This window comes from Thecamonas trahens, assembly GCF_000142905.1.
Source record: "Thecamonas trahens ATCC 50062 unplaced genomic scaffold supercont1.9, whole genome shotgun sequence".
In the NCBI taxonomy this organism is placed as follows: domain Eukaryota; order Apusomonadida; family Apusomonadidae; genus Thecamonas; species Thecamonas trahens.
The window spans coordinates 135532-158169 of record NW_013657671.1 but is presented as its reverse complement, the minus strand read 5'-3'; the positions used below and the strand labels follow the sequence as shown (position 1 = coordinate 158169).

Genomic DNA, 22638 nt, shown 5'->3' with positions numbered 1-22638 from the left:
CAGGTCGTCGGCTTGGGTGGTCAGGTGGTCGGCGGGCGACCTTCGGTGGTGGTCGCACTCGCCTGTGGTCGCCAGGTCGCCACAGCCAAGCCAGAGGCCAAAGCCTGGTCACCATGGCCCATGAACACCACCTCCCACTGCCTCCAATCACTTCCACCCTCATCACCACCACATCATCTCGAACACACAAGTATGATCCATCTCCCCCTCCTCACACACACACGCGCGCGCGCGCCGATCATGCCCTTATCAGCAGTCAACATAATCGTCCTCATCTCATCATCACCACCACACCATGTCCAGCACCCCACGCAGCGCCAATTCCCAACCCCCTCGCCCCCTCCCCATCCCGCCATCGCCACACACTGATACCATCACCCTAGATCCCCCTCCTCCCTCCCTCCCCATCCCGCCATCACCACACACTGATACCATCACCCTAGATCCCCCTCCTCCCTCCCTCCCCATCCCGCCATCACCACACACTGATACCATCACCCTAGATCCCCCTCCTCCCTCCCTCCCCATCCCGCCATCACCACACACTGTTCCCCACTCCCTCCCTCCCCATCCCGTTCCTGGCCCAGGCCCAGGCCCCGTGGCTATCCGACTGGTCGAATGAGCGGTCAGTCAAGACGGGACGGGCAAGACCGGACAGTGGCAGGGCTCGTTGTCGCCGACCGACGACCACTTCACCGCTCAGACTCGAGAGAGACGGAGAGTAGGAGAGGTTGGAGAGGGGCAGGATGGAGAGCAAGGACAATGTCATCTCTGAGGGTGAGCAGGTTGTGCTGTGGTCGAACAAGGGCTTCTATATGATCAAGAAGGCCTCTGCCTCCACCAGTCTGCGGATGGGGAAGAAGAAGAATGGGGCAACTCTGGCGGGTCTGGTCGGCGAGCCGTACGGGAGCATGTTCCATCTGGTGGGCTCGGAGATGGTGCGGATGAGCTCAGTGGCTACGGATACAGAGCTGACAGAGATCAGTGCGCCGGAGGATGGGGTTATCGGTGACAATCGCCACATCAAGCTCAAGGAGGAGCAGACCATGTCGGCAGAGGCCATCCAGGCCATGCGCGAGGAGGGCAAGCCGGTGGAGGAGATCATCGGTCAGCTCGTCGAGTCGCACGCCGCCTACGACTCCAAGACCGCTTTCTCCCAGGCAAAGTACATTGTCAAGAAGAAGCAAAAGTACGAGTACGTCCTCACCGCGTACAAGGCCACCGCCGCACGCGTCGCCGACGCCCTCTTTGATCGCTCGCCGCGCAAGCTCTGCTTCCTCCGCCCGGACGCTCTGGCGTACATGCTGACTGCTGCCAACGTCCGCGCCGGCGCCTCGTATGCAATTGTAGACGGCACAAACGGCCTGCTCACCGGTGCCGTTCTGGAGCGGTGCGGCGGCCACGGCAAGGTCGTCAACTACGGTCGCTGTGCCTCGCCGCAGCTCCACAGCCTCTCCATCATGCACTGGGCGCAAGGCGGAGACTCGCCCATCCTCGCCCCGCTCGTCACCACGCAGCTGGAGGCTCTGGTCAACCCGGAGCTGGCGGCCGAGCTTGCGCCGCTGCCGCTGGCCGAGGGCACAGCCCACGGCCTACTGATGGTGCCACAGGACGATCCTCTTCCGGTCCTTCAGGCCATCTACCCGATCCTCGGCCTCGGCGAGCCGTTTGCCATCTTCTTCTCCTACGCTGAGCCGCTGGTCGCCTGCTTCCAATGGCTGGTCGAGACCGACTCGGCTATCGCCCTCCGCCTCTCGCACACATTCCTCCGCCCGCAGCAGGTTCTCCCCGACCGGACCCACCCGGAGGTCTCGTTCCACAACACCTCGGGCTTTGTCCTTGCCGGCCACAAGTCAATGCCGCTCGCGGACGACCCGTCGGCGCCCACCGCCGAGGAGATCGCCGCTGCTAAGGCCCGCAAGGCCTCCATGCGCCGCACCGCCCGCAAACGCCAACGCAGTGGCGTCCGCGCTGCTGCCGCAGCAGCGGCGGCTTCTCCTGCCGCGCCCAGCGATGACGACGGCGCCGCGCCGGCCAAGAGGGCCAAGCCGCTGAGCGCCGAGTAAATCTCAAAATTGCAACTTTACTTGTCGGCATCGGCCACGTCGCTCTCGGCCACGGTCACACTCGGCGTGACGACGGTGACGTCGGCTGCAGGAACCGCAGTCAGCGCCGGCGCCGGGATCACCTGGAGGGTGTCGACCACCGAGAGGTCGGTCGCCGCCGCCAGCTCGCGGTTGTACATGACCTTGCGGGCAACGTTGGTCCCGTTGACCGCCAGAAGCGCCATGTTGACGGCGACCAGCAAGTACGCCGTCGGTCGAACAAGCATGCCGTAGTACGCCCAGACAATGCCTGTCAGCGAGAGCGCGCCCGAGGTCTTGAGGTCGATGTTCTCCACCTGCACATCGCCCGACACCGCCCCATACAACGGAACTGCTGCCAGCCCCCACTTCCACGCCGGCGCCACCGTCAGCACTGCCGTCGGTCGCCACCGTTGCCAGCCCCGTTGGCGCAGCCAGTGCCCGGGCCGAATCGTATCGTCGTCATGCCCACGATAACGCCACCAGCAGAAATAACACCATTCGAACGTTCGTTGACGTTTTGTCGCCGCATTGGCCCGCCACAGCGCGAGCAGTCACACGCCGGGCAATGACGGAATAACACGCAGAGAAGCGGGAAAAGGGAGACGATGGGAGAATGTGAGTGGTGTCGTGGGTCTGGGGTGTGCTGGTCACCCTGTGGTGCAAGGTGCGCCCTGTGGCGGGTCCGGGATGAGGGAGAATGAACACCAATGTAGGATGATTGAGAAGAGGACGCGTGGCGCTGAGCACGGGACGGGGGGGGGGGAGGGAGGGGGGCAGGCATGGTGGAGAAGGGCGGGCAAGGAGCATACCGTTGTTAAACTTCTTAAATGAAGGATACTTCTCCCCCAGCTGCTGGAAGACCTTGCCGCGGAGGAGGACTCCACCCTCGATGCCGGAGTACCGCGCAAGGAAGCGGCTGACCACGGAACGCACAGCAGTGGCCATAGTGGGAGGAAATGAGGGGGAAAAACGAGAGAGGAGCACCGTCACAGTCACCAGCTGGCGACCAGAACTGGACCACTCGCTCATACACCGGAACCACGGGCACACGACACACACACACACATGCACATGCACACACACACACACACACACACACGTACACACACACATGCACATACACGCACATACACACACACACACATGCACACACATGCACAACTCACTCACATCCACTGTGGATGCACATCAATACCATGGCCTTGCAGCTGAAATATGGTCGAAAAATAGTGGTTCGCTGAGCACGTGCCGTCTCGGCACGCACGGGTGTGGAACATTGCGAGACTGTGGTGGGTGCACCTGGCACGAGGGCGTGTCTGAACGGGAGCACCTCTCGCCACACAGACCATGGCGCTGCTGCAGACCATGCAATTGCTGCTACCCGCGCTGCGGTACGCATCCCGGATCTCTTCGCCGTCTTCCCTCCTTCCGCTCCATACCCCTCCCCCCCAAACACATACGCACACACCTCTGCCATGCCTGTGCCCCACACTGTTCCATGGCAGAAAAGCGTGCCTTTTTTTGGCCTCAGTTTTTTTTCCCTTCCTTTTCTCACACCCCTTCGATCACTCGCAGGCCGACACGGAAGTCATGCGAGTGGTAAACAAGCGGATGGCGGCGACGATGGAAGAGGAGGAGCGCAGTCGCCGCCGGGCGTCGGTCGACAACTCGGCTGCGCGTGACGAGGAAGAGCGCAAGGCTGCTGGCCGCGCCGCAGATGTGGCCATGGAGGAGGAGCGCAGCCGCCGCCGGGCGTCGGTCGACAACTCGGCTGCGCGTGACGAGGAAGAGCGTAAGGCTGCCCGCGTCGAGGCGCTGGCTGCCATCGAGAAAGAGCGCGAGCGGCAGATGGCTGAGATTGCGGTGGCTGAATACGCTACCGATCTCGAACGGCAGGCTGCGCGGGAAGAGGTCGATCAGCAGGTCGAGGCTGAGCGCCAGCGCCTCATCGAGTCGGGCATGGTGGAGAAGGCGCTTGCATCGTCTACAGGCGCCCTCGAACCTGACACCACCGAGGCTCTTCTCCATGCCGCGTCCAAGAAGCAGGCCGCGTTCATGGCCGCCGACGAGCAGCGTCGGCGCCGAGCGTCTGTTGATGCGGCGTCCCGGGCCGACGAGGCCGAGCGCGCGTCAGCAGCGTCAGCCGCAGACGCCGCCATGGAGGCCGAGCGCAAGCGCCGCCTCGCCGAGGAGGCCAAGTCGATCTCCAACGAGGAGCTCGAGCGCCGCGCCGCCCGCAACGAGGCCGATCGCCTCGCCGAAGCCGAGCGCAAGCGCCGCAAGGCCTCGATGGAAGCTGCCGAGGCGGCCGACAACGACGCCCGCGCCGTCGCCGCCGAAGAGGCCAACCGTGCCATGGAGGAGGAGCGCCAGCGTCGGATTGCCGAGGCAGCCGCCGCCACCACCGCCGCCGCCTCGTGACGACTGCCCCCATTTGGTGCCAGCGGCAATGAACCAACCACGAACGAGCGAGCGAACGAGCAACGGCAGAGCCCCTCGCAGCACTAGCAACCGCAGCAGCACGCCCGCACGCCACTCACCATGCCCACCGGCGCCGCAGGCAGAAAGGGCCGGCAAAGTGGTGGGCGAGGCCGTGGGCGAGGCCGTGGGCGAGGCGGTGGTGGGACACCGGCCGGGCGGAAGCCACGGCCCCGCGACGGGACACAGACGCCGGCACCCAAGGCCCGGGCTGGGCGCGGCACCGGCAGCGCCAAGAAGAGCGCAAGTGCTGCCAAGGCGACTCCGGTGCGCGCTGGACGGAGAAGGACAAGAGGTGCAAGCGCCGCCGCCACTCCAGCGCCAAGGGCCCGAGGTGCTGGCGCGAGCGGAGCCGCAGCCGGGGCCGCTGGTGGTGCTGCCGCCGCCACTCCGGCGCCGCGCGGACGTCTGGGCGTTGCAGCTGGCGGGAGTGGGGCTGGTAGCGCGAAGTTGCGAAATCGAAGCAGCCGGCAGAAGGCTGGTGGTGGGCGCGGGAGGACCAGAGAGGATCTGGATGGTGTGCGAAGCCAGCTGCTGTCGTCGTTTGGCAAGGCCGAGGGCAGCAGCATCTTTTCGGCAGTCGACACCTCGTCGCCAACCCACAAGCACTGCATGGTCGAGGGCAAGCTCGCTGTCTCGGATCAGCTCACCTTTTCGCCAGCCATCTCGCCGGCATCGCGTCAACTCGCGGCAAAGGCTGCTCATTCGTCAGATCCGGCGGTGCTGGCGCTGCGCAAGACCGATGTGCTCGACGCCACTCGCCGAAAGATCCGCAAGGAGGAGGAGCGCGAGCTGACCTTTGCGCCTGCCATTCGCGAGCGGTCTAAAAGTCTGGCGCAGCGCCGTGCAGCGCGGAGTAAGGAGGAGCTCGAGGCCCGCAAGGCTCGGTTCAACCCGGACATCGGCCTCTCCACCGATGACCGCATCCTCCGCGACAACGCATTCAAGCCGGCCATCGACATTGCCAACAACGGAGACGAGCTTATCTCAGCCTCGTACAAGCGGTTGACAGGCAAGTCCATCTCCAAGCTCGATGTCATCGCCCGGCTCTCGCTCAATGCATCGCGTACGACGCTGCCGGCCAAGACCCGCGCGGCGGCAGAAACCGAGTTCCGCGCGTCGGAGCAGGCTTGGAGGGTTGTGCGCGACAAAGAAGCCATTTACGCGTCCAAGCTTGCGGATGTCCGATCCGAGCTTGAGGCTCATGGCACGCCCGACGATCTCGAGCTGGCGCTGCACAAGGTGTTTCAGCTCAACGGCCTTCGCAACCCGCGTCCACCGGTCCGCTCAGCGCTCGGCGAGTATCACCCGCCGGAGCCCATTGAGAACGCCATTCGCGAGCTCGCCTTTGCGCAGCGGATCGTGGCCCAGGCCAAGTCGCGGTATGCTCATGAGTTTGACGCCTGGCTCCAGCGACAGGTCGACGACGGTGTTTTTGTCGTTGTCGCCGCGTCGCCTGACGCCGACGAGGTTGACTCGCTCGACTCGCCACGAACGCATCGTGAGCCGCCACCAGCGGCCGCCGCCGTGTCGCCGACAGAGGCCAAGCTGGCCGCCCTCTCGCTTGACTCGCCGCTCTTTGCGCGTTCGGCCGAACGTCAGCGCCAGCTTGATGAGCACCTGCATGCCCGAGAGCTCGCCGAGGTCAAAGAGTGCACCTTTTTGCCGGCCATTTCGCCAACCTCGCGCAAGATGGCCCGTCGCGGGTCGAGCGTTGACTCGGGCGAAGGCGGCGTCGATGTCGAGCGCGAGCGCGGCGCCGTCTTTGACCGCCTCTTTCTCACCGAAACGAGCCACGGCCTTGCCCGCTCGCGCCGTCCACAGCCGCGCCCAGTCGAACCGGCTGACGCCTTCAAGGCCTGGTCGCACAATTCAGATCACGGCGCCGCTCTCGCCCGCGCAGTGGCCCAGCGGCGAACCATCCTCGCGGCTCGTGTCAAGGAGCTCGCCGCTCTACCGGACAAGCTCAAGTCGCTAACCGCGGCCTCGTCGCCCAAGGGCCGCAAGCGAGCGTCGCCCGCAAAGGCGGCCAAGCAAGCACTCGCAGCGCAGATTGTACCCAAGGCCAAAGAGGTGCAAACGCTCAAGATGGCGCTCAACAAGATCGAGCGGAAGCAGCAGCGTGCGTTCGAGGAGTGGTACCGTGAGCAGTACGGCATGTCACCGTCTGCCTTTCACCACCGTGTGCTCCACCGCTCCCGTTCGCGGCCGCAAGTCCGAGCCGGGTCGGGCGGAAACGGCCGAAACCCGCAGGGCCGAGCCCGTGGTGCGGTCAGCCCCAGCGCGTCGCCGCGGGCGCATGAGAGCCCCAGCCGCGTCCGTACCTCGTCGCCAACACCGGCTGCGTCGTCGTCGCCGCCCGCAAGAGCTCGCAAGCGGTATGTCCAGCCGACAACTGTGGCGCGAGCACCATCGTTTGTGGGAACCCGTGGTCTCAAGGCTTCGTCGGCCAAGGCCAGCCGTGCCAAGATTGACTGGGACGCCGAACTCACGTACCAGCCGGTCATCTCGGAGCGATCGCGCAAGCTGGCGGCGGCGGCGTCGCGAAACCGGGTTGACCTCACGGTCAAGCGCACGCCCGAGCAAGAGAAGCGGTGGGCTCAGCTGGCTGCGCAGGTCGAGGCCGATCGCATGGCCGAATGCACGTTTGTGCCCAAGGTGAGCGCAGAGTCGCTGGCGCTGGCGGCAAAGAAGGGTCCGCGCGAGCCGTCGATGCTCAAGTTTGCCGATCCGATCTCGTCGGAGCGAACCGCAAAGCTCCGCGCTGAGCTGGCTGCAGAGGAGGCTCAGGTGTGCACGCATGTGCCCAAGATCACCGAGGCCTCCCGCGAAATGTCGTACACTCGCATTGAGCGCGAGCTTGCTGAGCAGTACGGCTCCCCGGACAAGGTGCCCGACGGGGCGCTCCATGCTGCGGTGCCGCCGACAGCGTTGAGCCGATATCGTGAGCATGTCAAGGAGATCAAGGCCGACATGGATCGCGAGTGCTCGTTTGTGCCGGAAATCAACTCTGTCTCGGCCGTCCTCGCTGAGCGCAAGCACGCCGCCCATGCGCGTGACTGCGGCAGCGAGGGCGTATACGAGCGGCTGACCCGCGCAGGCGCTGAGCCTGGTGCCGATCGCGAGCCGATCTCCAAGGACGAGGCCTTCCGCAAGTACATGTCGAGCGAGCCTGGGCTCTCCAAGCGCAAGCGGGTCCTGCAGAAGAAGCGCATGCTCGGCTCGCTCCGACGTCAGCTCCAGCACGACCTCATCGACTCGGGCAAGGGACTGCTCTACGGTGTCATTCTCAACTGTGTGGCCCGAAAAAACTCTGGCCGCGAGGCCGTGCTTAACCCCGACGACGAGGTCTTGTTTGAACGGAACCGTGCATGGATGCAGCCTATTGTCGACGAACTGGCCTTCCTCGAGCGGGCGGTCGAGCTCGCGTCGTCGGTCCTCCGTTCCGACTTTGAACGGTGGTGGGAGGCGACGCCCGAGCTGGTCAAGATCCAGCTGCAGGATGAATAAAACGCAAGCAAACGCGTGCAGGTCAAAGCGTGCGGTCTTGAGCGTCTTGCTTTACTGCTGAGCTGCCATCGCGCGCTCCGAGTACGAGAACTGGTGGTCGATGACGAGCGAGTCAGACGACGAGTCGAGGCCAAACTCGGCGAGGTACGGGTCGTCGACAGGCTTGGATGGCTGCGGGGTGGGCGGGACGGCTCGGGCGGCCGGCTCGGGCTCAGCTTCAAGCTCTGCCTTGGACTCGGGCTCGAACTCGGCCGAACACGCCGAGAGATCTTCGATAGAGAGCGAGCCGTCGACGGCAGGCGCAGGCGCAGGTTCCGGTACCGGCTCGGCCGCTGGAAGCGAGGAGTCGGGGCCCGAGGCAAAGAGGTTGACCGCGATGACTGCCGGCTCATGCGCGGGCTGCGGCTCCAGTTCGATGTCATCGGCCGACGAGAGGGCGTGTGACGACGACGAGAGCGGATGGGCAGGCGCGGGCGCCGGGGTGGGCGCCGGCATCGGCTCGGCGTCGAGCACGTCGGCCAGTGAAGCGTCGGCGTCGGCAATGTCAGCAGCGTCCTGTTCGTCCTCGGAGAGGTAGGCAGCGAGGCCGACGGTGCCAAAGTGGTTGCCGGTGAGCAGTGCTTCGTCAAAGTCGTCGGACTCGGTGAGCTCAACCGGCTTCGAGGCAGCAGGCAGTTGCGCTTCGTAGCCGTGGGCGTCGGCGTAGGAGCCGCCCGAGTAGTGAGCAGCCGGCGCGGCGTCGCCGCCGTCAACCGACGTCGACGCCGACCGGGTGACGATCGACGCGCCCGAAATCGACGCGGTGGTGCTTGAGCTCTGCCGGCGGGTTCCCGACGCCAGGTCGGTGGTCGAGAGCGGGCCAGAGCCTGTGGCCGCAGCACGGGTTTGCTCGTGAGGAGCCGGCGTGCCCGAGGCGTAGACGTCAAAGAACGGAGTGGCGTCGGCGCCGTCGCGACGGGCAACCAGCTCGTCGTCCGACGCCATGTCGGCCTCGATCTGGCGAATGGTCGACGAAGAGGCCGAGTTCTGGGCGCGCGTGGCGAGGAGCGATGAGTGGGCGGCGGCGTAGGAGCCAGCGGCGGCTGTTGTCTCGCGCATCATCTTGCGGCGGGCGACCTCGCGCTGGAAGCGGTCCATCTGGTCCAGCAAGTGGCGCAGGTCGTCGTCGACCGGCGCGTCTGGGTCAAGCGAAACATGGATGTGGTCGTGGCGCCCGGGCAGCGTCGAAAGCGACGACGCAGACGTGAGCGTGGCAACAGACTCCGAGTCGGACTCGTCGTGAGGAGCCGACGCGCCCGAAGCGACAGACACGTCGGCCGCGCCGACAGAGCCAGTGGTGCGAACCTTGCGCCGCCGCCGCCGGACCGGCCGCGGGCGTGGCGCCGACTCGTCGATGCTCACGTCTGGATAGATGGCTTCGTAGCCAAGGGCACGGACCTGGTCGGCCTGGGCGCTCTTGGCCTTGGACTGCTTGGTCGCGCTCGGCTTGCTCCCGCTCGGTGCGCCGGCTGATGCTTTGGTGCCCGATGGTGCGGTCTTGCGCGGCGGTGGGCGGACGCGAGAGTTGGTCGACTTTTGCTTACGCTTGCGGAACTGCGAGGCGTAGCCTTCCGAAGCCGACGCGTCGTGGGCGCGTGACGAGCGCGAGCGGTCGAGGAACGACGCGGCATACGAGCCGGTCGGTGGCGCCGCCGGCTCAGCACCGCTCGAGTTGCGAAGCGCAAACATGGCATCGAGCTCGTTGTCGTCGAGGACGACCGAGCGCGTCGAGTAGCACGAGGTGACCGACTCGGTGTCGTCACCACGTCGCGAGCGCCGGCGGAGCGCCGGCGACGGCGAGAGTTCCTGGGCCGCGCGGGCCGCGCGATACTGCGACGAAGTGTAGCCATGCGAGTTGCCGATGCCCGAGGTGTCGATGACGTCCAGGACCGAGGCGTTCGGCCCACGCGCAATCGGAGAGGTGTCAGGCGAGACCGGCAGCTGGGTGACGTCGATGGTGACGACGGTGCCGCGCGGCGGGCCGCCGCCCGCGTCGGACGAGCCGCGCCCAGGTGCACGCGTAGCGGACACGCCGGACGCCGAGCCGCCCTGGGACGCGGTGCCGGCATTGCGGCGTGCGCGGCGCTTGGGGTAAATCGGCTTGCCGTTGGCGTCGAGCGGGAGGCCCGAGAACGAGGTCTTGGGCGGCGGGCCGTCGCGGAGGGTGGTGTCCGCCACCGAGCCTGCGGCCGAACGGGTGGTCGAGTTCTCGGCTGGAAGCGAGGCTAGCAGCGAGGTGGTCTTGACTTTTGGATCCCACACCGTTTTGCGAGCAAGGGCCTCGACGTGCGAGATCTGCTGCGGCTTGAGCGCGCCGTCGGTGATGGCGTCGGCAATGGCGGAGCGGAGGAGCTTCTTCTCCTCCTGAATGAGGCGCTCCTCGTGGCGGACCTTGCGCTCGTACTTGAGCATCTGGTTCTGTGCCCGGCGGGCCTCGTTGTCCTTGCGCCGAAGGCGGACCTGCGCCTCGTGCTCGGCCATCTGGGTTGCCTTGACCGAGCGCTGCAGCTTGGTGTAGTCAGCCTGGAGCGAAGAAGCCACCAACGCCAGCCGCTCAGCCTCGGCACGCAGGCTCTGCTCTCGGCGCTCCAGCTCCATCTCTCTGTCCGAGAGCAGGGCGAGCTTGCGCTCGACCCGTGCGTCGTCGGCAGCTGAAGCCTTTTCCGGCGAGTGCGAGACCTCGGAAGGCATGGGCGACCGGCGGTGGCCGGTGTGATCCAGGCCTACGCTTCCCCGCGTCGGTGGGCTGCCAGCTGTGGAACCCTTCCGCGACTTGCGCTTGCCCTTGTGCTTGGTGCGGGGAGCCGAGCCCGAGGCCATCGGCGGCGAGAGCGGAGCAGCAGCCAGCGCTGCGTCCCCGACGACCTGGCACCGGCGTAGGTCACAGTAGCGGTTGTCGACTGCGGACGGGAAGCAAGCGGTTGCTGCGAAGCGGACGAGTGCCGAGCGGGAGCATGAGCAGCGAGAGCAGGAGCGGCAGCAGTTGGTCGAGCGGGAGCAGGAGCAGCAGTAGCCGAGCTGGAGGCAGCAGGAGCAGGAGCAGGAGCAGATGTGGCAGCAGTGGTAGGGGTGGAGGAGCTGCCCGGGGCAGGAGCAGAGGCAGGAGCAGGAGCAGGGGCAAGGGCAGGAGCAGGGGTAGGAGCAGGAGCAGGAGCAGGAGCAGCGGCTGTGCTGGTCTTGCTCTTGGCCTTGCCCTTAGCCTTACCCTTGACCTTACCTTTGCCCTTGCCCTTGCCCCCCTTGCCGTTGGTAGCCTTTCCTTGGTTAGCACCCATACAGAAGTCCCTCTCCGGCAGGCAAGAGTGGTGGTGAGATGTTACGCTCGCCTGCTGTTCCCCTTCCCCCCCCCCCCCCCCGCCCCTCCCCCCCCCAGCCCTTCACCAGTCGTCGGTTGGTCGGTTGGCTCTCCGCTCGCCGACACTCGCCATGCCAACCAGTTGCCCACTTTTTCGTTGTCTATTTTTAATCGGTGGACGGTCCGTTATTTTTTGGCGAAGGCCACGTCGCTGTGTTGGAAGTAGGGGGGGGAGGGGGGAGGGGGTACTGGGTTGATCGCTACGGATGCAATGGTGCAATGGTGGGGAAGGATGGGAGGGGAGGGGTGATGGTGGAGCGGGTTATTGGGTGCTGGTGGCGATGCCCAGCATTGGGGGCCTTCATCTCGGGGTGGGTGTGAGGGCGGCAGGGCAGCAAGCAGGCAGCGAGAACGGAGCATGTAGATGTATGGTCATAAAGCCATTGGTGAGCGGCGGCGTTAGATTATGATGTGGCGAGTGCAGAGGCCACAGTGGAGCGATCAGGGCGTGGTCAGTGGATTCTAGGGGCAGAAAAAGTTCGGCGGTGACACTTGCAAAGGAGCCGACTTGTGGCCGAGCGCCCACACTCCACGCCGAAGCGAGGCGAGCGGGTGGCGTGGCGTGGCGGAGGGGTGAAGACGGGACCAGTCGGGACAACCAGCGGGATCGAGCCAGTTATGGACGAGGTGTGCATCGAGGCGTGCGTGGACAGAGAGTCTAAAGGGGCCGTGGAGCCTGCGCCCACCGGCGCTGGTGACTCGGGCGGCGGCGACGACGGCGGAAGCAAGGACGGTGGACGGCATGCTGCCGGGGAAGCCAAGCAAGCATTGCGGCGCGGCGGGCGAGAAGGCGAGAGCGACCGCTGCCGGTGGTGGATGATGGCGATGGTGAGGCTGGGGCCGAGGCGGCCAAGGCGTTGGCGAAACGGTCGCGCGACTCGATGCACTCGATCGACAAGCTGCTGACCAAGCATCGCCACCAGGTGCTGGCCGACATGTGGCGGACGGCCGAGGACGAGGCCGAGATGGAGACGAGCCGGGCACAGGAAGCGGCTGGGATGTCTGAGGTGGGCGGCGAGGCAGGTGCGAGCGCACCAGTAGAGGCCGACGAATGCGAGAACAGTGCTGGCAGAGCTGCTGCGAAGGCGGCAGCGATGACAGGTAGCACGCCTGCACCCAAGACGGTGGCCGCGGGTCGAAGTAGGCTGGCCAAGGGCAAGAAAAAGTCGGTGCGGTTTCTGGACGAGACGACGCGCGGTGAAGCGCTTGACGTGGTCCTGCTCAAGCGGCGGCTGGAGGAGCAGGAGAACCTGGTCAACTACTACCGCAAGGAGATTGTCGTCCTCCGCTACAAGATGGCGCTTATGCAGAGCAAGCTCGACTGGTACGAGGGCGAGGAGTCGTCGTCATCTGAGGACGAGTACGAGTATGAAGATTTTGATCAGGACGACAACAGGGAAGAGGACGAGCTGCAGCCTCCGCCGAGGGCATGGCCGGTGAAGGCGCAAGCGCCAGGAGTGGGTGCCCAGCAAGACGCCGGCGTGATCAGGCGGGAGCATCTGGGGAGCGAGTCTGATGACGACTCAGACCTGGACTCCGCCTCGGGCTCGGGCTCGGAGACGCCCGAGGCACCGCCGTCGCTAACAAAGTCGCACTCGTTTGTCTTTGATTGATGGCTCTGCTGCGAGTTGCAGTGAGGATGCTCACTTGCGACGCGAGACCCGGAGCTTGCCGTGCTCGTCGATCTCGGCATCAATACCAAGCGAGTCGAGGTCTGTGCCGGGAGCGATGCCGCGAGTCTCCAGCTCAGCGATGACCTCCTGGTTGGCGGTGTTGTCAATGGTGAGGTTGCGGACAGCCATAAGAGCCCATTCACGGAGATATGGGTTGCGCTCGTCAAGCTTGCAACAGTCCAGGATGACCATCATGCCGTCGGTCTCGCGCACCTCGTCCTGGTTGGCCGGCGACTCAAAGGCCGCATTGGCCACGAGCCGCATGACCTCGGCAAGAAGGCCGTCGGGAATGCCAGAGCCGTCATGGTCAGGCCCGTTCCGCGCGCGGCGTGCCTGGACAGTGTGCGATTGCGCGGCGTGGACAGCCTTGAGCAGCATGGTGACGCCGGCGACGAGGCCGCGGGATCCGGCGGCGTCGCGCAGCACTGGCTCCGCCCCGCCCAGCACCATGCCGAGGATGCGGAGGCGGAGGCGGAGAAGCGCCATGGCCGAGTCCTGCACGTCGCGGTTGACAGCAATGCGCCCGGTCAGTCCGTCGTCGTCGTCGCTGTCGCTGCCGCTGCCGGCCGTCGGCGCGCCGGCGGCTAGCGGCATGAGCATGGCGTTGATGTCGCCCACCAGGTCGTCCATGATGGTCTCGGCAAGCGGCAGGGGAGTAAATGCAGTCACGTCGCCGCCCTCGCTCTCGGCACGGTGCACGAGGCCGTCGAGGATCTTCAGCAGCTCCATGGCCGAGTCAGGCGACGCTGTCTTGGCGGCGGCCAGCCAGGCGCCGAGCACGCCTGCGTCGGCCGCCAGCTCGACCAGATGCACAACGTTGGTGAAGAGGAGCGAGTCCTCGGTATCAAGTTGGGCCACTAACTCCAGCACAAGCGCAAGCCAAGGCTCACTCTGTGGCAAGAGATCCGGAACGGCGACGGCGGCGCGGACCACAAACAGCGGGACGAGGCCGATGAGGCCATCGACGGCGCGAGCAGCCTCTGAGGCCACCACCGCCGAGAGGACCGGTAGAGCCGGATCAAACAGCACAGCAGCAGCAGCTTCGTTAGCCGAGACCACGTTGACCAACAGCTGCAGATACGCCACCGCACAGGCCGGCGAGGCCGGAGGGGCAAGGAGGGCGGTCAAGTGGTTCGGATGGAGCAGCGGCGAGGAGGCGAGCGCTGTGGCCAGAGCCAGCTGGTTGTCCTCACATCCGGCGGCAGCATTCCGCAGCAGGCGCCAGACATAGAGCAGAGCCGGATGATCCGCCGGAGCCTCGACAGCCATGGCCAGGGCATGCGGGAGGACAGCAGCAAGAGCAGCCCTGACCGAAGCCTCTAGCGAGGCCCGGCAGAGGGCCTTGAGGGCGGCAGCCGGCGGGGACGACGGGCATGCGGCGGCAAGGGTAGCTAGGGCGTCCGTCACGGATGGTTGTGCTGGGGAGGCCATGGTGGTGGTGAGAGGGGGGGGGGGGGGGGGGGGTGAGGTGCCGGTGCCGGTGCTGGTGCCGTCGACCGGCTGTCTATGCCGATGGCAGTGGCAGCGGCTGCTGCGGCGTGGGCCCACACCCCACTCGCGCACACGCTCACACACACTCACGCGCATGGAGGCTGTTGTGGGTTCCGGTGCTGGTGCTGGTGCTGGTGCTGGTGCTGGTGCTGATGGGGGGCTGGACGGGCTGGTGCTGGCGGCGTCGAGGGCGGCACAGTGGCTGGAGGAGGCTGCCGAACAGGAGGTGCCTGGCGCAGACGAGGTGGCGGCGGATCTACGGGTGGCTCTACAGGGCGCGGTGGGCCGGTGGGCTGGGGATGAGCTGGTGGTGCCGGCAAGCGTGGCGGATATCTCGGCGGGATCAGTCGAGCCCGGGCAGGCCGAGGCCTCGCTCGACTATGTCTCGTTTGTGGGCGGGAGAGCGGCTGACGACTGCTCGGCGCGGATGCTGGCCGATGTGCTGGAGGACAGGCGGGTGCTGGCCTTTCGGCTGGCGGCGCTGGAGCGGACGGCGTGGCTGGCCCGGAGAGCGCAGGCTGGTTCGGACGCTGCTCCCGAGTTTGCGGCTGAGCTGGCCCGGCTGGAGGCCGAGTTTGAGACCCGAGCGGCAGCTGCCGAGACCGGCGTGGAGCAGGTCGAGGCCAAGCTGCGGGTGGCGCCGGCGGCGATGGACACGTCGCGGCTTGTCGGACAGGCGGCAAACCTGCGGCGGTCAGCACATGTCATGGACATCCATCGCGCGGCACTGCTGGTCCTCGCCGCCCAGGAGGGACTTGCCCAGGTCCGCCCGCGAGGCTGGCGGCCACCGTCAGCCCGCGAGGCTGACGCTGAGAACATGCTGCGGCTCATGGATGTCATTGCCGAGCTCCAGCTCGAGCTCAAGGCCGTGCTCAAGGCCAATGCGGCGCTGAAGGAAGCCGCCGCAGCCACCGCTGCCGACTCGGTCCCGCTGGCCCGCCTCAACGAGGTCCGCGCTGCCGCCGACGCCCGCGCACGTGCTGCCGAGCAGGCCGCCGCCGCCGAGGCTGCTGCCGCGCGGGCGGCGCTCGAGGCTGCTGAAGACCAGGCCGGCTCGGAGCGTGAGACCGTGGCCATGCTCGAGGCCGTCATCAATCGGCTCTCGGAAGAGCTCGAGGAGGCCAAGGCAGCAGCTGCTTGCCAGAGCGACGCACCAGCTGCTGCTGCGGTGGCCGCCGTCCCGAGCTCACCCGAACCGCGACTCGATGCTGCGCTGTTTGCAGCACAGGACCAGATCATCGAGGAGCAAAAGGCGCTCATTGCGGCTGTGGAGAATGAGCTCGAGCGGCTGCGCGAGCGATACGAGCGAGACATGGCACGCGCAGCGGCGGCAGCTGCAGCAGCGGTGGCAGTGCCTGCCGCCGACGCGTCGACGGCGGAAGTGATGCCCGTCCCGGCCACCAACGCCGCGTCGGTGGCAGCTGCCCACGCCGATTTACGGTCGGCGCTTCAGGATGGCGTCGGCTCGTTGTCTACACTGCGGGTCGACACCCGAGCCTTCAAGTCAAGGCTGGTTGCGCTGATGAACCAAGCTGATCAGGCGCGCGCGCTGCTCGCAGCGTCTGCGGCTCATCCGCCGGGCGACATTCATTCCGACATCGACTACTCGATAGACCATGCGCGATGAGCAGGCTGCTCTCGGCTAGCTCTTTGCAACAAGGCCGACGACAAAGGCAGCGAGGCAGGCGACACCAAACGCGAGCGACGTTCCAGCCGTGATGCGCGAGGTAAAGACAGAGGCGTACGGCGCGACGCGGTCAATGCCGTGGGCGGCGGCATGGCGGACGGCGCCGAGCCAGATGCCAGCAGGCATGACCAGGCCAATGGCAATGGCGAGGATGGCGGCGTACGAGAGAATGGTGGTGAGGTTACGGACAAAGACCGCGCCCACGACCGGAGGAATGGCGACTGCGGCGCGGGTGACCCAGGTGGCGCGAGCGCGCTTGGCAGACCCGGGCGCGCCGGTGATCGAGAGCGGAAGAGTAACAAGCGCCGAGTTAGCAAGGGTGAGCGCGATTAGCGGGTAGGTCGAGATGGAGGAGATGCCCGGAAAGAGAACAATGATGTCGTTACAGATCTTGCCCCACAGCGGGACATTGGTCCCATCTGCACGGCCGTAGCGAAAGGTCGAGTAGTTGACGTTGATCGACGGCTGGGTCGACTCGCCAAAGTACAACGCCGACGCGATGCCGAGGCCGATGTACAGGATGCTGATCGAGGCGATAGAGAGGGCGAGGACAAGCGGGATCGAGGCCTTGTTGCGGTGCGGCGCGAGGATGCCGGGGACCGAGTGCTGGAAGACGAGCGAGTAGAGGCCGGTGAGGAGCGCCAGGCCGGTCCCGGTCCAGCGGAATAGGTCGTCGGCGCCCGGTGCGATGTGTGGCGGGTGTGCAGGTGCGCCGGGCGCGGCGTCAACCGAGTCGGTATACAGAGCCGCAACCGGAATGATCATCATCATGGCGATGGTCACGTACCGCGCCACAGTGAGGACAATCTGGACGAGCCACTGCGACGCGGCATCCACAAACGAGAGCGGAATGACGATGGCGGCAAAGACGGCAATGTACACCAGATACACAAGCTCACAATCCGATTCAAAGCCAGCATGAGCATCGCAGGTCAGTCCTGCGCGATGCTCGGGCGCCACCGCAAACTTGAGCGGAAAGGCCGCGCCGAGAGCCACCGCAAAGATGGCGGTGTACGCCCAGAGCCCGCCGACGAGATACGTCCCAAGCCCGATGATGTACGCGACCCGGACCCGCGGCCCGTAGTAGAGATGAACCATGTCAACAACCTCGAGCGGCGGATCTAGGCGCGGCGCGGCACCAGCTGTGGCCGACAGGACCTCCACATCACCCGAGTTGACCGCGATCGCCGACGGAGCAGAAGCAGCCGTCGTGCGACGGAGCATGGGCGAGGTCTCGGTGAGGACGGGGGACGACGAACAGACGTGGGACGAGAAGACCGATCCTGGAAGGACGAGCGAACCGTTGCGAAGAGCGCGCTTGGACAGATCTTCAGCCTCTGCCACCAGCATGGCGGTGATGTGGGTGAAGATGCCACCGATGACAATGGCCACCACGGCGAGTCCAATGCCGGCCACCCGAAAGACGTAGGGCAAGGCGAGCAGGCCGACGCCCAGGACGTAGTTGACGATGATCGAGAGCGTCACCAATCCACCGTAGCTCCGTGACTCACCGCCCATGGCTTCGATGGGTGAGTCCTGAGGTAGAGGTATGAGGGTAGGGAAGTGGTGTCGTGGGTGGCGGGGTGGGTGGGTGAGCTGACTCGAGTAGCCGAGGATGATCCGCAGCCGGTCGGGCTGGTGGCGCCAGATGGGGGGAGAGGGGGGGCCAAGGGTTGTGGCGGAGAATGAGACGCTTCTGAATGGCGCATCTACATCTGGGTTGTCGATCATGATCGGAGTCTGGGATGACACCGATGTGATGCGTGGCTTTGATGAGGGCGGGGCATAGACATAGGTCAGCACACTTGTCTTGAGAGTTCTGTGGCTGCTCTCTGCTTGTGGGGGCTATCGCCGAGGATGGAGGCGCTTCCCAAGGAGATCTTTCATGTGGTGGCGTACGAGACTGGCGTGCTTACGGCGGAGGATGTGCTTGCGTGGGCTATGACATGCAAGAAGGCAGCGTGTGCGCTGCTTGGGGATGATTGGTCGCGGGCAAGGGCGGCGGCGCTGCTCGGCATCGGTGCTTGCGTGGCGAACGGCTTGTGGCGTGGAGCACGGATGGCGCTGAGAAGCGAGGCCGATGATATTGCCACCAACGACTGGTACTGGGAGGATGCCGTGTGGGTCGAGCCGATGATGGCCAGCGCCGTCGCCGAGCCGGAGAGCGAGGCGTGGTGGTGGCTGGTCGAGGCCGTCGCCGCTGCTGGGGGCAGGCTGGGCATCTTTCCGGACGAGATGCTGTTGAAGGACAGGTACTACGGTCTTGACTCGGTCCCGCTTGTTGTTGCCGCCATTGTCGGCGGTCTACCGGAGCAGACTGTGTTGGATCTAGTGGTGCGGCTCCACTCGGTCGGAAGCTACGTTGACAAAGTAGCCATCGTCGAGGCCGCCGCCGATCACGGCATGACGAGCGTGGTGTGCCATGTGATGGTGAGCAGCAATGTTGTTTGCGATGGCTTCACCGGACAGCGCTTGATCTGCGCGCTAAAGAGTGGATGCCGCCTCGGGAGTCTCGCCGTGGTGCAATCGCTGCTTTCGGCGCTCTCGTGCTCGGCCGACGATCGCCAGGCGTGCCTGACCTTGGCGGCCGCAAACGGGCGCAAAGAGGTCGTAGCCTGGCTACTCGCACAACAAGACTTTGTTGATGGCCTTGATTTAGCCAGCTATGCCCTAAGCCGGAGTCACTCCAGCGTGTGACGACAGAGTCAGACGTCGCGTTGTGGGCTGTACCTTTTGCGCGACATCACGATCAGTGCCAGCGGCACTGCTCAACATCGCCGACCGATGTTGCCTCAATAGCGAGAGAGCAGATCAAAGAAACTCGCAAGTCTGTTGGCGTTGATGATGATGTTGCAACCAGACGTACTGTTTGTCGATCCCTCCCCCTCCGTCCGCCCCCCCCCCCCCCTCCCCCACGCGCCAACCGCAGACCCGACGTTCGACCCGACCCCGACCCCGGAACCCAACCCCGACTTCTCCACACCCAACTCAACCACACTTTGTCAGGAATGGCTTCGCTGAGGTGCAAGTGTGTGCTTGTGGGCGGTCCTCGGGTGGGCAAGACCGCGCTTGCGCAGGGTATGTTCCCCGGGGGCGGGGGAGAGGGGAAGGGGGGAGAGGAGGTCGGCGCGCGACTGGTGCGAGGCTGGCGGGAGGGAGGGCACTCACAGTGGGCGATGTATGGGCAGTGTTTCAGTCGGGCGGTGGACTGTTCCCATCCAACTACTCGATGACATCGGCTGTGGAGCTGCCAGGAGTGGACGCGCTGCGGACGGTGGTGCTGGAGGACGGCAGCGGGGCGTCGTCGACGCCGGCTTCGCCGGTGGCGGGGCAGGTGCCGGAGCACAAGGTCAAGACACCGTTGGAGAAGGCGCTGGAGCTGCCGTCGGCTAGCGTGCAGTTCTTCCTCTACGACACGCCTGGTCAGCCGTATCTCCGCGAGCTTGCGCGCGAGTATGTCGACGCCACATGCGTTCTAATCTTTGTCTACGACGTGACCTCGATCGACTCGTTTGAGTGGATCCGCGAGTGGGCCGAGTTGCTCTCGGCCGACAACGCGCTGCCGGCAGTCGGCATGGTGGTGGCCAACAAGGCCGACAAGAGCGATCTGCGTGCTGTAGATGCCGATCTCGGCTTGCACTTCGCCAAGTCGCTCCGCTATCCGTTTTTCGAGCTCGCCGCGCCGGACGCCTCGGCCGTCGATGCCGCCTTTAAGCATCTTGCCGAGGCCTACGCCTCGCACTACCAGGACTTTGTCTCGGCCACGCGCGCGCTGGCGTCGTAGCCGCCTGCTGACGCCGCTACCACGCCGGCTGTGGCGATCGCCGTGCTTCACTGCGTGGCCGCGCTCGCCGCAGCTCTTGCTGCGCAGGCCCATTGAACGAAAACGCTCCCTTTCTTCCCCGTAAGTCTCACACCTGCCCGTATTCATGCATATTCAGCCTTGATGACGACGCCGTGCGCGTTGAGCCAGAGCGAGAGGCGGTCGCGGCAGGTGTTGTGCGAGATGGGATCGGCCGGGGCAACGACCCGGTACGGGCGCGGCAGATCCTTCTCGTAGACGACCCCAACGGGCAGAGCAGTGACCCGCTCGAGCTCGTCATTGGCGTCGTCGACAGCGTCGGCCGCGGCGTCAGCGGCAGCCTCGGTGGCCTTGACTTTGGGCGCAGCTGCGGCGGCAGCCTCGGTGGCCTCGGCCAGCTGGCTCTCCAGATGCTCAATGCCGGCGCCAAGCTCGTCGAGCGTCGCCTGCGCCGCCTCGGCGGTGGCCAGAGCCTTCTCGTGGGCGTCAAGCGCAGTCTTGGCATCACGCAATGCCTGCACATGCGCTGCCTTGGCCGCCGCCAGCGCCTCCTCGGCCGCCGCAATGGCCGCGCTCCGTTCGCTTGCAGACGGCACCGCGCTCTCGCCCTCGGCCTCACCCGTCCGCACCACCCGGTGGTGCAGCACCTGCTCCAAATCAAACGTCATGTTGCCCCGTCGCCACCTATCGCAGCCTCACTCTGTACGGCTTCCGGAAGTGGAGTGGGGGGAGGGCCAAGGCTACGCCGTATGAGTGCGCCTGTATCTGTATCGTGCGGCTTTTTCCTGAGAATGGCGAAACCTGGCGCGATCGTGATCGCGATCGTGACCGCAAAACGCTCTTCCCCCTCCCTACCGCCACACCCAAGGCTGCTCCAAGTGCGCACTCAGGCCACGACTACCGCAGTGATGTCCATGACGTTGGTTCCGGTCGGGCCCGAGACCACAAGAGCGTCTGCGGCGGTGAGGAATGGGTAGGCGTCATGGGTGCGGAGGGCGGCGAGGGCAGCGCCTTGCCCGAGGACGGCGTCGCCGGCGGCGACGGTAGCGTACGAGACGAGGCCGCCAGCTGCGTCGGTCGGGCCGTCGGTGCCGTCGGTGCCGGCGGCGAGGATGGCGATCCGGGCGGCGGCGGCCGGATCAAGCTTCGGTCGCTGCGCATCGAGGGCGACGGCGGCGGCAAGCGCGAGCTCCTGGTTCCGCCCGCCCTTGCCCGGCGCCGCTCCGAGCGTCACCGTCGTCTCACCGCCGGCGAGGACGACCGCCGGCGCCGGGATCGGCGCCGCGGAGTCGACGATGCTCCGCGCAAGGGCGGCGTAGACAGGAGCAACGCCGGCAGCCTCGCCCTCGACCCGCGACGAGAGGACGATGACGCCAAAGCCGAGCTCGCGGGCGGTGCGCTCAGCCGCAGCCAGCGCCAGCGCGTTTGAGCCGACAACAACATTGGTGGCGGCGGCAAAGAGGCATGGATGGCTTGCGCGCGACGGCGTGTCGTTGGCTGGCGAGCCGGCGGCGAGGTAAGCGACCACCGGCGGCGGCAAGGTGTTGGCGAGGTTGTAACGGGCGATAACGGCGCGGGCGTCATCAAACGATGTAGTGTCCTCCTCGGTCGGCCCCGAGCCGATGACGTCGAGCGCATCACCGACAACGTCCGAGAGAGCGAGCGTGACGATGGCGGCCGGCGCCGCAGCCTCCAGCAGACGCCCGCCCTTGACCGCCGACAGATGCTTGCGGACGGCGTTGATGTCATCGATGGAAGCGCCGCAGCCAATGAGCGCCTCGTACGTCGCCTGTACGTCGTCGAGGCTGAGCGGGCCTGCCGGCGACTCCATCAGTGACGATGCGCCGCCCGAGAGAACGTTGATGACCAGCGGCGGCGGCGAGGCCGACGCCGCAGCCTTGAGCGCAGCCACAATAGCATCGGCCGCCGCCACCGAGCCGGCATCCGGAATCGGATGAGAAGCCTCGACTACCGCAACCGGCGAGTCGGCAAAGACAGCCTCCCACGAGGTACCCACAAAGTGGCCGGTCTTGGTCACCACGTGGCCCGAGAGCGGAAGGCCGAGGTGGTCAAGGGCAGGCCCGAGCGCCTCGACCACCGCCGCTGCCATCGGCACGGCCGCCTTGCCTGCGCCCACCAGCACCACGCCACCAGTCTCGGCCAGATCAACCGAGACCGCCGTCGCCTCGCCCTCCTTTGCGCTCCCACCCAGTGGGCGAGCCACCGAGAGCACAGAGCCGGCAACTGTGAGCGCATCAGCAACGCACTGCCGCGGGTCAGCCGCAGCCACCGCCGCCTCAAACACTCGCCTGGCCACATCCTGAGCACGACAGCTGCCTGATGCAGCCACGCTCGCCATGGTCTGATGTTGCGAGTTGGGTGGCCTCAGCCTCGGACCCGGCGTCTGGGCCGTTCTGGGCGAGCAACTGAGGGCAACTGTGACCCTGCGACAATATCTTCAACTGCGGTGGGGCAACTCGGTGGATAGCGGCGAAATGAAGAGCGAGTAAGCAGCC

General features: G+C 66.0%; 11 protein-coding genes across 11 annotated transcripts; 5 read left to right on the top strand and 6 right to left on the bottom strand.

Annotated features, from left to right (window-relative positions):
• Positions 1-698: 698 nt before the first annotated feature.
• On the top strand, positions 699-2081 carry AMSG_02279 (tRNA (adenine-N(1)-)-methyltransferase non-catalytic subunit TRM6). The gene has a single exon (XM_013905374.1). The coding sequence runs from the start codon at positions 747-749 to the stop codon at positions 2064-2066; it is 1320 nt and encodes a 439-aa protein (XP_013760828.1). The 5' UTR covers positions 699-746; the 3' UTR covers positions 2067-2081.
• A 2-nt stretch (positions 2082-2083) lies between these two features.
• On the bottom strand, positions 2084-3032 carry AMSG_02278 (uncharacterized protein; the record flags this gene model as incomplete). Its single annotated transcript, XM_013905373.1, has 2 exons — positions 2084-2478; positions 2897-3032. The coding sequence occupies 2 exons, from the start codon at positions 3030-3032 to the stop codon at positions 2084-2086; spliced, it is 531 nt and encodes a 176-aa protein (XP_013760827.1).
• A 666-nt stretch (positions 3033-3698) lies between these two features.
• Positions 3699-8075, top strand: AMSG_02277 (uncharacterized protein; the record flags this gene model as incomplete). The annotated part of the gene is made up of 2 exons (XM_013905372.1): positions 3699-4461; positions 4702-8075. 2 exons carry the CDS (start codon positions 3699-3701, stop codon positions 8073-8075), a joined length of 4137 nt encoding a protein of 1378 aa, XP_013760826.1.
• Positions 8076-10934, bottom strand: AMSG_02276 (uncharacterized protein; the record flags this gene model as incomplete). The annotated part of the gene is made up of 1 exon (XM_013905371.1): positions 8076-10934. One exon carries the CDS (start codon positions 10932-10934, stop codon positions 8127-8129), a length of 2808 nt encoding a protein of 935 aa, XP_013760825.1. The 3' UTR covers positions 8076-8126.
• Positions 10935-12087: 1153 nt separating this feature from the next.
• AMSG_02275 (uncharacterized protein) lies at positions 12088-13082 on the top strand (the record flags this gene model as incomplete). The annotated part of the gene is made up of 2 exons (XM_013905370.1): positions 12088-12202; positions 12265-13082. 2 exons carry the CDS (start codon positions 12088-12090, stop codon positions 13080-13082), a joined length of 933 nt encoding a protein of 310 aa, XP_013760824.1.
• Positions 13059-14573, bottom strand: AMSG_02274 (ataxin 10; the record flags this gene model as incomplete). The annotated part of the gene is made up of 1 exon (XM_013905369.1): positions 13059-14573. The coding sequence occupies one exon, from the start codon at positions 14571-14573 to the stop codon at positions 13113-13115; it is 1461 nt and encodes a 486-aa protein (XP_013760823.1). The 3' UTR covers positions 13059-13112.
• A 154-nt stretch (positions 14574-14727) lies between these two features.
• AMSG_02273 (uncharacterized protein) lies at positions 14728-16417 on the top strand (the record flags this gene model as incomplete). Its single annotated transcript, XM_013905368.1, has 1 exon — positions 14728-16417. One exon carries the CDS (start codon positions 14728-14730, stop codon positions 16258-16260), a length of 1533 nt encoding a protein of 510 aa, XP_013760822.1. The 3' UTR covers positions 16261-16417.
• On the bottom strand, positions 16210-17880 carry AMSG_02272 (uncharacterized protein). The gene has a single exon (XM_013905367.1). It carries the CDS (start codon positions 17836-17838, stop codon positions 16276-16278), a length of 1563 nt encoding a protein of 520 aa, XP_013760821.1. The 5' UTR covers positions 17839-17880; the 3' UTR covers positions 16210-16275.
• Positions 17881-19309: 1429 nt separating this feature from the next.
• On the top strand, positions 19310-20274 carry AMSG_02271 (member Ras oncogene family RAB30). The gene is made up of 2 exons (XM_013905366.1): positions 19310-19398; positions 19509-20274. Exons 1-2 carry the CDS (start codon positions 19329-19331, stop codon positions 20102-20104), a joined length of 666 nt encoding a protein of 221 aa, XP_013760820.1. The 5' UTR covers positions 19310-19328; the 3' UTR covers positions 20105-20274.
• AMSG_02270 (uncharacterized protein) lies at positions 19997-20821 on the bottom strand. Its single transcript, XM_013905365.1, has one exon. It carries the CDS (start codon positions 20788-20790, stop codon positions 20248-20250), a length of 543 nt encoding a protein of 180 aa, XP_013760819.1. The 5' UTR covers positions 20791-20821; the 3' UTR covers positions 19997-20247.
• A 63-nt stretch (positions 20822-20884) lies between these two features.
• AMSG_02269 (hydroxypyruvate reductase) lies at positions 20885-22481 on the bottom strand (the record flags this gene model as incomplete). The annotated part of the gene is made up of 1 exon (XM_013905364.1): positions 20885-22481. The coding sequence occupies one exon, from the start codon at positions 22479-22481 to the stop codon at positions 21009-21011; it is 1473 nt and encodes a 490-aa protein (XP_013760818.1). The 3' UTR covers positions 20885-21008.
• Between the last annotated feature and the right edge of the window lie 157 nt (positions 22482-22638).